Genomic DNA, 13,220 nt, shown 5'->3' on the forward strand with positions numbered 1-13,220 from the left:
CCATAAAATTTATAAAAAAGTAAATTTAGTGTCAATTTAAGGAAGGACAATATTGTTTCATTTTTACAAAAATTGGGACTAAATTGAAACTAAAAACAAATATAGGGACTAAATTGAGTCACTTTGACACGTGGCACAACTGTGAAGTGACACGTGTCAAAAATAAATAAAAAAATTTAAAAAATTTAAAAATTTTAAAAAAACCAGAAATTGACACATGGCGTTGACTTTAACACCGTTTGGTCAAAGTTAACGTTGAGGACCAAATTAAGTCATTTTTAAGAAAATGAGGACCAAATTGAGACAAGGAAAAAATTGAGGACCATAATGAAATTTCATGACAAATAGAGGGATCAAAAGAGTAATTTAACCAAATTAAAATATATTTGATTTAGAAAAGGGAAAATGCACGGCTTCACAGAGTTGGAATGGCACACAAAGACAGTGAATGGAATGGAATAGATTCCACAGAAAACATAACCGGTTAAAAGGGAAAATGCATGACTTGACATAGTGCATGGCTTGACACAGTTGGAATCGGATCCAGCAAAAACTTAATAGGTTCCATTGAAGCACTGCATGGGTCATTTATTTGGAATAAGATAACGATTGCAATACTGTAAAATTAGCTTAATCACTCTCTAATCTCTGCATGCCAGAGGGATGAGATGAAACCACATATCCCTCAAATTACCATCGTTCTTCGCTTTCAAATCTAGGGAAAAGAACACAAATATTCTTCAGGTTCATCACTTCCTATCATCTTTGCACAATAATCATCCATATAAGAACACATTGTTAATGTTTATCTCTTAAAACACGTATTCTTGCCCGTCTAGGAAAAAAACATTACAATCCAAATAGGAAAAAAACATTACAATCCAAATATTGTGATTACAAAAATTCGGCCTACACTGATTTACATCTACAATGTTGAAAATTTCCTATCTTATGTTTAGCCTTTTATAATATAGCAAACCTAACCTTGAATTATCAGATTGACTAGAGTTGTCATCAAACAACATTTCATACTAGGATTTAAGTTGTTTACACAATTTAACATGTTCCCGCTTTAATATCTGCTGAAAAATGTGTTTGACACGTCAAAAAAATTTAATGTAATTAGACTAAAAGGACTATATCCATTATAAAACCCACTTTCTATTTTAAATTTTTGGGCCCAGTTTAAAAATTCACGAGGCCTAGTCAGCCACTTGTCTCCTTTCAGAAAACCCCTTCAATTTTTCCACCCAACTTTTCACTCGTTTTTCCTTCATTCACTAAAAAATAACTCATCTCTCTTGCTCTCCTTGAAACAGAAGTTGAGCTAGAGAACTTGTGAAATCCTCCTTCGAGCTAACCGAACGCTCCCTCTGTGTAAGTCAAACTCAAACATACTAACAATTCAACCTATGACATTTGAAAATTTTCAAGCTTTTTATAGCCACAATTCATGTGCCCTTGATCTAATAAAATCATTTGATAAACCATTGATAACATACGAAAACAATAATAGAAAAAAAAATTGTATGTAATATATAATTTTGTACAAAAATAATAATAATAATTAATATAAAAGCATGTGCTTAAGCACAATTACTTTGTTAGAATTTTTTTTAATAAATTAAACGAACTTAATTTAAGCAAAAAATATATAGAGTAGGATAATATAATAATCAAACAATTTGGATAAAAAAATACTAACATATATAAATATGAAGCAAAATGAGCCAATACACACTCATGCAAATATTCAAGTTTGCAAAAGGAATAACAAATAATTTTATTTTTTAATTAAATTCATTTATTGCAAGATTGAGGTTCAAGTTAATATTTTTTCCTCTTTATTCTTATATTACAAGTAACAAAAAAAGACATACGATATTCCCAAATGTGTAAATAAATAGTGCAATAATCTCAACCATGATAGTTGGTCTTTTATTTGATACCTTAGAGCGACATGAGGAGAGTTTCATTGGGTCTCATGATGGGCACCAAATGTTCTTATTGGAAATACCATAGATCTTACGAGGTGAAATGAAGAGACTAGATCGTTGATGTGCAAATAAAACCGAAGGAAAATCCATATGCAAAAGATCACTAATGCTCAAGTCAGTAAGAGGATAAGAATAAGAAAATATGAATATATAAGAGTATATGAGATTGAATGTGTGTATTTCTTGTGAGAATATCATTATTGACAAATTATAGTCCATTTAATTTATTATTTCTATATATGTATATCAATTATCATATTTAATGAGATTTGTTGCATACTATGCTCATAATTGTATTTACTATGGTATAATATTTTGTGATATACTATAATTGTATTTATTACGAGAATAATATGTACATATTGTTGAATATCATGAGATAATTATATTGATTTAATATTATTTTCCAGCTTGGATGGAGAAGAAGTACAATTGATAAGTATACTTTATTTGAGAGACGAAAGCCTTAAGCATTTTGATCACTATCATTTTACAATCAAATTAAGAATAATTGTCTGATGTAGTATATATCCTTTAATGAACTGACTAGTCGTCTAATGCCTAGAACTGTATTGTCTATTGCACAGAAAATTAATAGAAAAAAATATATATAGATAAGGTTATTCAACCCAAAGTCGTCTCCCAACAAATTCAATAGTAATCTTAGTATTCCAAATTATAACATTTTTTATAGTAGTAAAAGTTAGAGGAAACAATAAAGTAAAAGGACTATTCGTGAAAATAAAATGATAAAATAAGTATGTTGATTCTTCAATGCATTCATAGTTAATTATTGGGTTAATTATGTTTTTCGTCCCTCAAGTATGAGTAATTTTTGGTTTTAGTCCCCCACATAACGTTTGGTCATATTCAGTCCTCCACGTTTTAAATCTAATGGAATTGGTCCCTAATTTTAAACTCCGTTAATTTTAATTCATACGTGTCTAACGGATGGCCACGTAAGGATCCCGTTTTCAGCTGAGAGGAATTGATGAACAACACGTGGTCTTGATATTATGAGAACCGTTTTAAAAGAGGGATTTGGGGTCATTCTAAAACCCTAAAATTGGAGTGTTCGTGTTGGTTTTGGGGGGTTATCGTATTTTATTCATTGGCAGCCAAAATTGAAGTTTGAAGATCGTTTTAGGGTGATGAAAAGTGGGAGCAGAGGGATTCATTGTACGCAGAGGAATAGTGGTTCGAAAATTTCGCAGACCTGTTCATCGTCGTCGGATATGACATCCAAACTGTGTGGGTGTGGGGAAAGATTACTGCTCTTAAAGGCAACGACTGTGAAGAACAACGGGAGATTATTTTGGAGATGTAGAAACTGGGCTGTAAGTGACAAATTTGGTATTTATTGGGCGAACTTGATTTCGTTTGATGTCTTAATGGTTTTGTTTTATTTATGTAGTCCAATTCTCATTGCAATTTCTTTGAATGGTTTAATGAAGAGGATTCTAAATATGAAGGGAACGCACCGGACTTTCAAGACAGTGGTAGAACACGAACTGAAGAAGATGAAGTGTGTTTGGAGAAGGAGAAAGTTATAGTGGAGTTTATTAAGAAAAATGAGAAATTGAAGGTGAAATTGCAAGAAGAGAAAAAGTTTGGGAGATTCATGCAAGTTTTTTTCCTTTTGTCGTGGACATTAACAGTTGTCTTTGTTTTTATGTTGCTATTCAAGTTCAATTGCAACTAGTTTTTTAGTAACTATTATTTAGCTGTGATTAGTTATGTATGGAACTTTAATGGTTAAGTAAGTTTGAGGTAACTTCTGTTGGGGAAGTGTTTTGTATTTGTAATATGGCAGTAATGAATGAAATGAGAAGTTCAATTGTGTTTTACATGGTTGTGTTTTATCCTGTAATTCAATTGTGTTTAACAATTGTGCTGTAATTAAATAGCAGTGGTTATATGCTGTGACTTTTATCCTGTAAGGTTTCCTTTGATGTTAACAGGATATACATTTAATTGATTTCATCAAATTAATCCATACACGAAGTTTTACTGCATTACCACAAAACACAAGTAATCCATACACAAAGTTTGACTGCATTATCACAAAACACAAGTAATCCATACACGAAGTTTTACTTCATTCACAAAACACAAGTAATTCATACACAAGTTTTAATGGACACCAGACATGTGGTCCACAAATCTGAATAAAATAAGTTTAACTACATTCAATAAAGTATTGGACACCAGACATGTGGTCCATACATCTGAATACAATTTTGCTTTAATCCAAAAAGTTGTCCACTATGATATTGCCCACTGCTACAAAAAGTGGTCCACCATTAAAAGCAACCAAAACAGTTTGATTCCTCCTTGTATTTCACGTGGGTTAAGCAGAGGTTGCAGTACTTGCTTGAGACCCTATCACTTGTGCAGCCATGCTTCTGGTTTGGGTTGTTGGTGGTCTTTCTCCCTGGTTCACGTTTGCAGCAACTCTCAGTCTAGATCTTCTTCTACTACTGCAGCTTTGGGTAGATGGTCCTGCAGCGCTACTAGGTGCACTAACACTTGGAGTTCCTTGTGATTGTGCCTGTGAATTGGGTATGTTTTACAGCTCCAGATTTTGTTCGTTTGAATGAAAAAAAAAATTGAATGATAGGTCCAGTTTGTGTTCTTACCTTTCTGTGCCTGATTCCCCTTCTACAGCTCCTAATGTTGTGTCTCATCTGCTTACACATGTTGCACTTCATGATAAGATTTTTCTTTGATAGCTTGGAATGACTGACATGTTCATCAGCTTCCCTTCTTCTCAGTTTTTTGGGTCTCCCAGGTGGTGTTTTATAAATTGGTGGGAGTAGTTCAGGTTGAGTGCTTTTAGGCCATAATTGTTGTCCATTGATTGGGGTTATTTCTGGGCTATAGCATGCCTCATATGCAGCTCTTTTGTAATATGGATGGACATAAGCTTCAGGGTTTTCCACCTTATAATTAATTGCTGCTACAGCATGTCTACAAGGTATGCCTATCAAATCCTAAAAGTAACACGTGCAAGTATGGTTACTCAGATCTACCACAAACTTCTCCATGGTGAACCCTTGTGTGACTTCAAACTTTGCACCCCCTGCCCACACTGGAAGCCAATTGCCACTTTTCTCCACTTCCCTATCAAGCCTTTTCTATGGCTTAGGCATAACATTACCAGGATATGCATTTAATTTTTCTCTTAGTGTTACAAATCTACTCATTGTGTATGACCTAATCCATTCCATCATACTAATAATTGGTTTATCCCTAGCTAATAAGATAGTACTATTGAATGACTCAGACAGGTTATTCATTAAAACATCACATCTAGGATATATGCTGAATGCATGCTTACACCATGAGCTTCTAGGTATGCCAATTAACCCTCTGTTCTAGCTCACCATCTTCTGCCTCAACCCCTTGTTTTACCTTAACCTCCTCTTGTTGTACATGAACCTCTTGATCACCCTCAACTCCTATGTTTGTCTCACCAACCGGACCACCATCAACTCCTATTTCTGTCTCACACCTCTGTGCCTCAACCCCTTCTTCAACCTCAACCTCTTGTTCTACTTGAACCTCTTCATCACCCTCAACTCCTATGTCCGTCTCACCAATCGGACCACCATCAACTCCTATTTCGGTCTCACACCTCTGTGCCTCAACCCCAACTTCTTCCTGACCAACTTCTTCATCCATTCCAGGACCAGTAATAAAATGAACCACCTCAGGCTGACAAGGAATGTGCTGGACATATATATCTACTTCTTCATTTCTATCCTCCGCATACTTAGCCAACGCCAATGCCTCCTTATCGTCACTCAACAATCTTAGGTTGTTCAACAACGTTTCCTTCGAGCCCTTCCACCAAAGTCTAACATCTCCAGCGTATTTGAACTCCTTCACGATGCCTAATGCTTCAAAGAATGACCAAAAATCTGTGTCGATACCCGATACCACATGGATTTCACCCCCCACATACTTCAATCCCCTATTCCGTTCAAACCTACCCATGTGATGGAACGCAACCGCGAACCCCATTTCCAGCCCTACATTTGAAATCGCATCACAAACCAATCCAATCCAACATTCAACCACAAAAACGGTGAAGATAAAAGTGAACATTAAACCAAAGAAATTCAAAATGCATAAACGACTAACCTCACTCCTTCGTCCACCAAATGCGAGCAGTTACCACCACCTTCTTCGTCGTTCAAAGCTTGCTTCGTCGTGCCTAGGGACTGTCTTCTTCATCGTGCCTAGGGTTCTTCCAAATCTCCTCAGCTGAGATTTTTTACAAATGAATACAGCTTAATCACTTTCTAACATAACCCCCACTCAACAGCTAAGTTGGTTTAGTGAAGTTAATGACATTTTAATGCTAACAAAAACCTCAGCTAAGTTCTTTTAATCACATTAATGACATGTGCCTTATTAACGAGTAACTAAAACGTGAAAAAAAATTCCTCTCAGCTGAAAACGGGATCCTTAAGTGGCCATCCGTTAGACACGTGTGAATTAAAATTAACGGAGTTTAAAATTGGGGACCAATTCCATTAGATTTAAAACGTGGAGGACTGAATATGACTAAACGTTACGTGGGGGACTAAAACCAAAAATTACCCATACTTGAGGGACGAAAAATATAATTAACCTTTAATTATTCATCAGTTATTAAAAAATTATTATTCATCTAAGTTCCAAACTGAATAAAATCAACCTGACAAACATCAATCAATTAATTGGGTATCTCTCATGTTCTAAGTGTCTATGTTTTAGATCTATATTATTTTGCCCCTTAGATTAAGCAAACAAGATATTATCAAAATTAAGCAAAAGTAAAAGAAATCTAATTAAGGCTTAGGATTGAATTTTCAACAATTGTTCAAAGACAATATTAAGGACAAAAATTAGAATTAAAAAATATCATATGATATAGTACACTATTGATTAATTTATAAACATCTCTTATGTTCCAAGCATTTACATTTGAGATTTATATTCCTTTATATCTTGAATTAAACAAACAAGAGATTGTTAGAACTAATAAAACTAATAAGAGCTTCAATAAAATATCAAAATTGAATTATCAACAAGCTTGCAAAGAGAGTTTTAATATCAAAAATTAGAATTCAAAATGAACAAACAATATAAGCAAACTATGTGTTACATAATTAGACTGTTGAACCTACTAAACACAAAACTTCAAAATTTACTACGAAAAAACTAGAGAATTAACCTAGAAGATTTGTTGCATTAAACGACCCCAATAACTAATGAGGTTTTTATGATAACAAAACATTCTACCAGACATGTAAGTCTTTGTCTACAAGTGAAGACAGTAGACAACTTAAAAAGAACGTTTAACAAATATAGTAGGGTTAAGGAATTAATTAATATGGTTTGAAGATCAAAATATATGAAGTGTATTATTGCTTGCAGGTGTTTAAATGATTGATAATCAAATATCGTGTGTGATAACAAAAGCAAGAAGTTGGGTAAATGCAAAGACCAAGTCTAGGAATTGGACAAGTCAAAGTGTTTAACAAGTCTAACAGTAGCAATTATCACTGCAACAAATTTCCATATTTGCGAGGGAACAATCCCTAGGTAATCCCTCGCAAAACGATTTAGCGAAAGATTAGTGAGGAACTAGCGCGGACATTGAACCATAACTAAATTATAAGTAGCTAATTGGCGAGGAAACTACTACGTAGCTAATCCCTAGCAAAATGTTTGTAGCAAACCCTTAGCTAATACCTAGCAAAATGTTTGTAGCAAATCCTTACCTAATCCCTAGAAAACTAGTTGTAGCAAATCTCTAATTAATCCCTACCAAACTAGTTGTAACAAATCCCTAACCAATCCCTAGCAAACTACTGTAGCAAATTCCTAACTAATCTCTACCAAACTAGTTGTAGCAAATTCCTAGCAAAGTGGTTGTAGCAAATCCATCACTAATCCCTAGCAAAATATTTGTAGCAAATCCCATGCTAATCCCTAGGAAAGTGGTTGTAGCAAATCTGTAACACCCCAATTTTGAGATGTCACTGAAAGTTAGAAAATGAACGCATTTGACGGAAAAACATTATCATTGAAAATGTACTAATAAAAAAACTTTAATTTGATTTAAAATAAAATATATATAATTGAAATAATAACTGCGAAAAGAAAATTACATAGTCTTCAATATCTGATTTATTTATCCCATCCTCTCAACGATACTTCTTGTCTGAATCCTATGCATTATCAATTGCTCCCGTATAGCACACACATCATACGATCATCGCACATACAACAAACACACAAATAAACAAATAGGGGTAAGCTAATGTAAACAATGATATATAAAAGATTCTTAGTAAAATAACACTTTTCAAATAAGTCACATTCAATACAATACTTAAGCATCATAATCACAATCACACTCCTCATGCAATACATGAGATTTCCAGATTTCCAACCTAATACACACCATCACATCATACACAGAAGAATAAAGTTTCATAACGAAAAACTCTCAAAACACTCGTAGTTTTATCAAGCTTTAACATAAGATATATTAAATTGACAAAACCTACACCTATACAACCCACTAACGTCACATTGGAACTGTGATTGGAAGACTTTTCTCCTAAACAAAAAGTGACACAAAAGCTAAAAAAGAATGAAGAGAAACAATTCTATTTCATGTGGGCCCTCCCAAAATATCCCATCCAATCAAAGTCTCCCTTGACTCATTTAAACATTGAAATCATGTACTACAACTTAAACAAATCGTAAACCCCGTAAAGAAGAATCTAACCCTTAAGTAAATGTGGACTTGTTGCTAAGAAAAATAGCAACCTTGCATGTACTCGTTTACCTGTTGTCTCATCAAAGGTTTCAAGCTCATTAATATAAAGGTGTAACACCAACCCATGAGTTTCTTAAATGCAAAGTTTTATCTCCCTAAACTAAAACTACTACAGGAAACATGTGCCAGCACCATAAATGACCAAAAACCAATAAAAAAAATACATACATCTACACTACTCCACTCCAACATGAATAATGAGAGAAACCAAAGAGACCACAACAAAACTACCCCTAAAATATCCCCTTTTCACATTAACCTATAGTTCATGCGCCCAACAAAGAACCCCCAACTATCACCCATGCACAAAAACTGCTCCCAACGAATCAAACAACCCGCATGCAAATGCTAACGCCCAAACCACAAGGAAAGAATGCCCCCTCAAACCATTCTACCACTGCACGCATAGAAAAAAAATGATTAAGAAAAGAGTGGCTGCAACATTAACGTGCCAAGCTAATACCCGAAAATAGAATCACTCTACTACACCATGAAACTTGAAACAACCGTGCAGACCATATGTTTCCCGAAAACATCACGCGGCCATGAAGAAAGAAGTTGATGGCATACACATGAATTAATGTGAAGGCTCACCTACGCTTGGAGTGGAAAATCTGAGAGAAAAGAAAAAAAAATTTGACAATAACAACATTCATCACCATTCCATGTACCCATACACACTCCTCAAATTTTCATACATCAATTAAACAAGAATAATGAGAAAAACAAGGTTAAGCTTTATTCATCAAGAGAAAAGAAACCAAATGAAAAAGGAAACAAAGTGTAGCTTCAAAAATAGAAACAATGTCAACTTCCCCTACCTGATTCAAGTGTACGTCTTTCAGTTTGTGTCTCTTCCTATCTCCCGTAACTTCTTCTTTCGCTCTTTAGGGTTCTCTCTCGGACTCCAAATCTCTCCCTTACGGTTTCTTTCCTCTTCTTTACTATGCCTCCCCACAACCCCTAACCCTAAAGGCTTTTTTAATCTTATGCAGCTATCTACACTATTATATCTAAAACCCTTTATATCCCAACCAACTTATTTTCTTTTCTTTTTTCGGTTACTACCACTCTAAAATATAAAAACGGATCTGCTTGTTTCTTACTTATCTATGATATATATAGATATATACATATATATATATATATATATATATATATATATATGTATATATATATATATATACATATATGTATATATATATATACATATATATATATACATATATATATATATATATATATATATATATCAGCGACGACTTTTAGGAGAAATAAAAGAATATAAATATATATTGTAGATCTTTGTGCATGAATGGCAGCAAAGGAGAAAAAGAATGAAAGTAAAACCAAAGTGTTGCAGCATGCACTCCCGTTTGAAAACAAATTTGAGGAGAGAGAAATTAAAGAATTTTTTGTGGGCCCCACAACACAATTAAAGAAGGAGGAGAAAATCATAAACAATAAACCACAACCTGATAATGACAAGGGTCGAACCTACACTACATCACACACCAGAAACCAACCACTAAACCAAATACTTTTTCATATTATAATACACATAATACACACCACTTAACTATTTATACATATCTACAACATTAAATATAATATTAAAATTTAAAATAAATGAAATAATAACTTACATCACTTAAAAATTATCCGATATTTAATAATTAAATAAATAAATTAAATCAACAATCTTTATCAAGTCATCATTTTTTTTCATGTGTTTCTCTTTATTCTAAAATTTCTCGGATCTTATAAAATTCCTCATTAATCCTTAGAAAACATGTTTGTAGCAAATCCCTAGCTAATCCCTAGCAAAGTGGTTGTAGCAAATCTCTTGCTAATTCCTAGCGAAATGGTTGTAGCAAATCTCTAGCTAATCCCTAACGAAATGATTGTAGCAAATTTCTTGTTAATCCCTAACAAAAGTGGTGTAGAAAATCTCCTTGATTCAACATTTTCCACACACATAATTGAAAGTATGTTCTTTTAGCTTTGCTCTTTGACTGGAGTATTAGTTGCTACTGTATTTGTATGTCCAAATGTAGTATTGCAAAGCTAATTTGATTTACACACAATGAATTAAGAAATGTACATGTTCACATGTCTTGCTACATTGTTTTTAAAGCAGAAAACTTGAACAACAAATACACATTATATATATATATATATATATATATATATATATATATAAACATCTACATGACGGTCATACTCATTAACTACACGGCCTTCTCGTAGCCAATAATGTCGCCTACTCTAACTTAGAGAAAATCAATTAAAGTCATTGTGGAAAAGGTGTTAAACCCAAAGCTTGGGCCCAACCAAGCCCACACAAGCCGAATAAACGATTAGCCCACCAAAGAAGTAATCCAGGCCTAAACCATGGTCTAAACAAAGGAAACGAGGTTAATCTTCTATAAATAAGAATGGACCCTGACTATTAGAGGTACGCATTTCATTAGTGCATAATCTGAGATTTGACTTGGAGAGCTTTGACTGACTTGATCATGAGAGAGAGAGAGAGGGAGCTGGAGAAAGAGAAGATCACGACAGCAGAGAGAGGCTGCAAATCTGGAGCGTAAGGTAGAGCAAAGCACTTGTGAGAGGAGAAGCGTGGAACAAAGGTAAGAAAACAATATGTATTATGTATATTATTCTGTGTGTTACAAAGGGAGAAACCTAAAATGGGGTTTTATAGAAAAAGCGAAAAGGGGTTACAAAAACCTTAGATTATTGATTGAATCAGTAATCGATCTATAGAAAATGGGAAAAAGGGAAACCCTAAGGAGTTAGGATTTCAATAATACCTTAGGAAGGTGGTGGTTGTTCCTAACAATCATGCCGAACGAACTTGGGTCAAGTTGGGTCGAAACATTGGCATCGTTTGTGGGGACAACAACTCCCCTTGCCCTCGATTGGGGGGCTTGTTCCGGTACACCCATAAGTCTCACATCGCTTAGGAGTCAAGGTCAATCGTACTTTAAAAACTTCTTCCTCCCTTCACCCTCTAAGGCACCTTTAAGGACAAAACCATAACAAAGCTTCACACTCCAAAGCGGACAATATCTCGGGAATGCAGTAGTTCTTCCTGTAACATCTCGATCGGATATTACGGACTTAAATAATAAAATAAGAAGTAATTAATGAAACTTCATTTATTATAACTGATATTCCCAAAGTGCGGGAAAATAAAATACTTTTATTACTTTCACAAAACACCAAAATCCATAAGTAATAATAAGATTGTAATTATCCAAAAGTCCAAAATATTCATAATTACAATTTATTTGAAAACATAAAAAAAAAAAACTTCATAAAAGTTTTGATAAAATCTTCTCCCAATACTAGCCCCGCTCCTTCTCTAGGCCTCACCAGATCCACCTGCAATATCATCTGCTCCCGTGTACCGCGTACACGATTATCGCCAAACACAAGCAGATAGGGTGAGCTAACAAATTACACACATATATAAATATTGCACAGTTATGTATATCACACAATCACATCAAAAGAATTCCATCCTTTGATATCACACCACATGGCCACAACCATGTGAACCGTGTTCTACGTCTTCTAGTGACTACCTCAAGATGCCTTGCTGCCATACCTATCGGCCACAACCGATAGAGCACGTGCGGGAAACCATGCTACGGATCATACACCGTAACGCTAGGTGGAGTTCCCAAATACGAACATAGTTCATAACGTCCCAAGACTACCAAACTCATCAGCTAATCACTGAGGAGGGCAATCCATCTGGACCCATTTGTACTAGCCACAACCAGCACACTCACACCGACAACACTCGCCAACCTGAGCTCAACTTAAAGGTTCCTCGTGTTCATCCGCCATCCCGAGCTCAACTCGAGGGATGCCATTCTGAGCTCAACTCGAGGGATGTCATTCCGAGCTCAACTCGAGGAATGTCGCGTGCTTAACCCTTATCCCGAGCTCAACTCAATGAACATCAGCAAGCCGAACTTTAAGGCATCGCTAAAGCTTTGTAGATCACGTACGTCAAGAGTAAGAACACCAATATCGCTGCAGTACAATCGCTTGGCGGGGGACACGTACCGCCAGGCGCTGCCCGCTTCCAGATCGCCTGGAGGGTGTGATGGGTCTAACCTTTGCTCACATTAAATATTTAAATTTTGGGAATTTAATATTATTTTTGCACTTAAGAAGTGATATTCGTTGCATCATATATGTTTGGATAATCTTAAGTTTAACAATGCAACTAGAATTTAATTTAGGTCCTTAAGAGTGTAAATAGTGAATATTTAAGTCATAAATAAGTCCAAAAATCATAATTTTGGAGAGGAATAGTTCAGGTACTAAATGCACCCCCAATTTTCATGTTTACACCCTTT

At 34.7% G+C, this 13,220-nt stretch overlaps 1 protein-coding gene across 3 annotated transcripts; it reads right to left on the reverse strand.

The window, feature by feature from the left end:
• Window positions 1-4,137: 4,137 nt before the first annotated feature.
• LOC114173285 lies at window positions 4,138-9,823 on the reverse strand. Of its 3 annotated transcripts, XM_028057571.1 has the most exons (5): window positions 9,660-9,823; window positions 8,162-8,221; window positions 6,144-6,266; window positions 4,637-6,031; window positions 4,138-4,548 (listed from the first exon to the last, which is right to left on the reverse strand). In XM_028057571.1, the coding sequence occupies exon 4, from the start codon at window positions 6,021-6,023 to the stop codon at window positions 5,349-5,351; it is 675 nt and encodes a 224-aa protein (XP_027913372.1). In that variant the 5' UTR covers window positions 6,024-6,031; window positions 6,144-6,266; window positions 8,162-8,221; window positions 9,660-9,823; the 3' UTR covers window positions 4,138-4,548; window positions 4,637-5,348. The 3 variants fall into 3 exon arrangements, with proteins under 3 accessions (XP_027913372.1, XP_027913373.1, XP_027913371.1); XM_028057572.1 differs by lacking the exon at window positions 8,162-8,221; XM_028057570.1 differs by lacking the exons at window positions 6,144-6,266; window positions 8,162-8,221; window positions 9,660-9,823 and having other exon boundaries at window positions 4,637-6,137.
• Window positions 9,824-13,220: the final 3,397 nt, after the last annotated feature.

The sequence above is a fragment of the Vigna unguiculata genome, chromosome 2 (genome assembly GCF_004118075.2).
Source record: "Vigna unguiculata cultivar IT97K-499-35 chromosome 2, ASM411807v1, whole genome shotgun sequence".
In the NCBI taxonomy this organism is placed as follows: Eukaryota; Viridiplantae; Streptophyta; class Magnoliopsida; order Fabales; family Fabaceae; genus Vigna; species Vigna unguiculata.

Coding starts and splice junctions, on each gene's coding strand:
- LOC114173285 (XM_028057570.1), bottom strand. CDS start 6,107: ATGTTCACTTTTATCTTCACCGTTTTTGTGGTTGAATGTTGGATTGGA.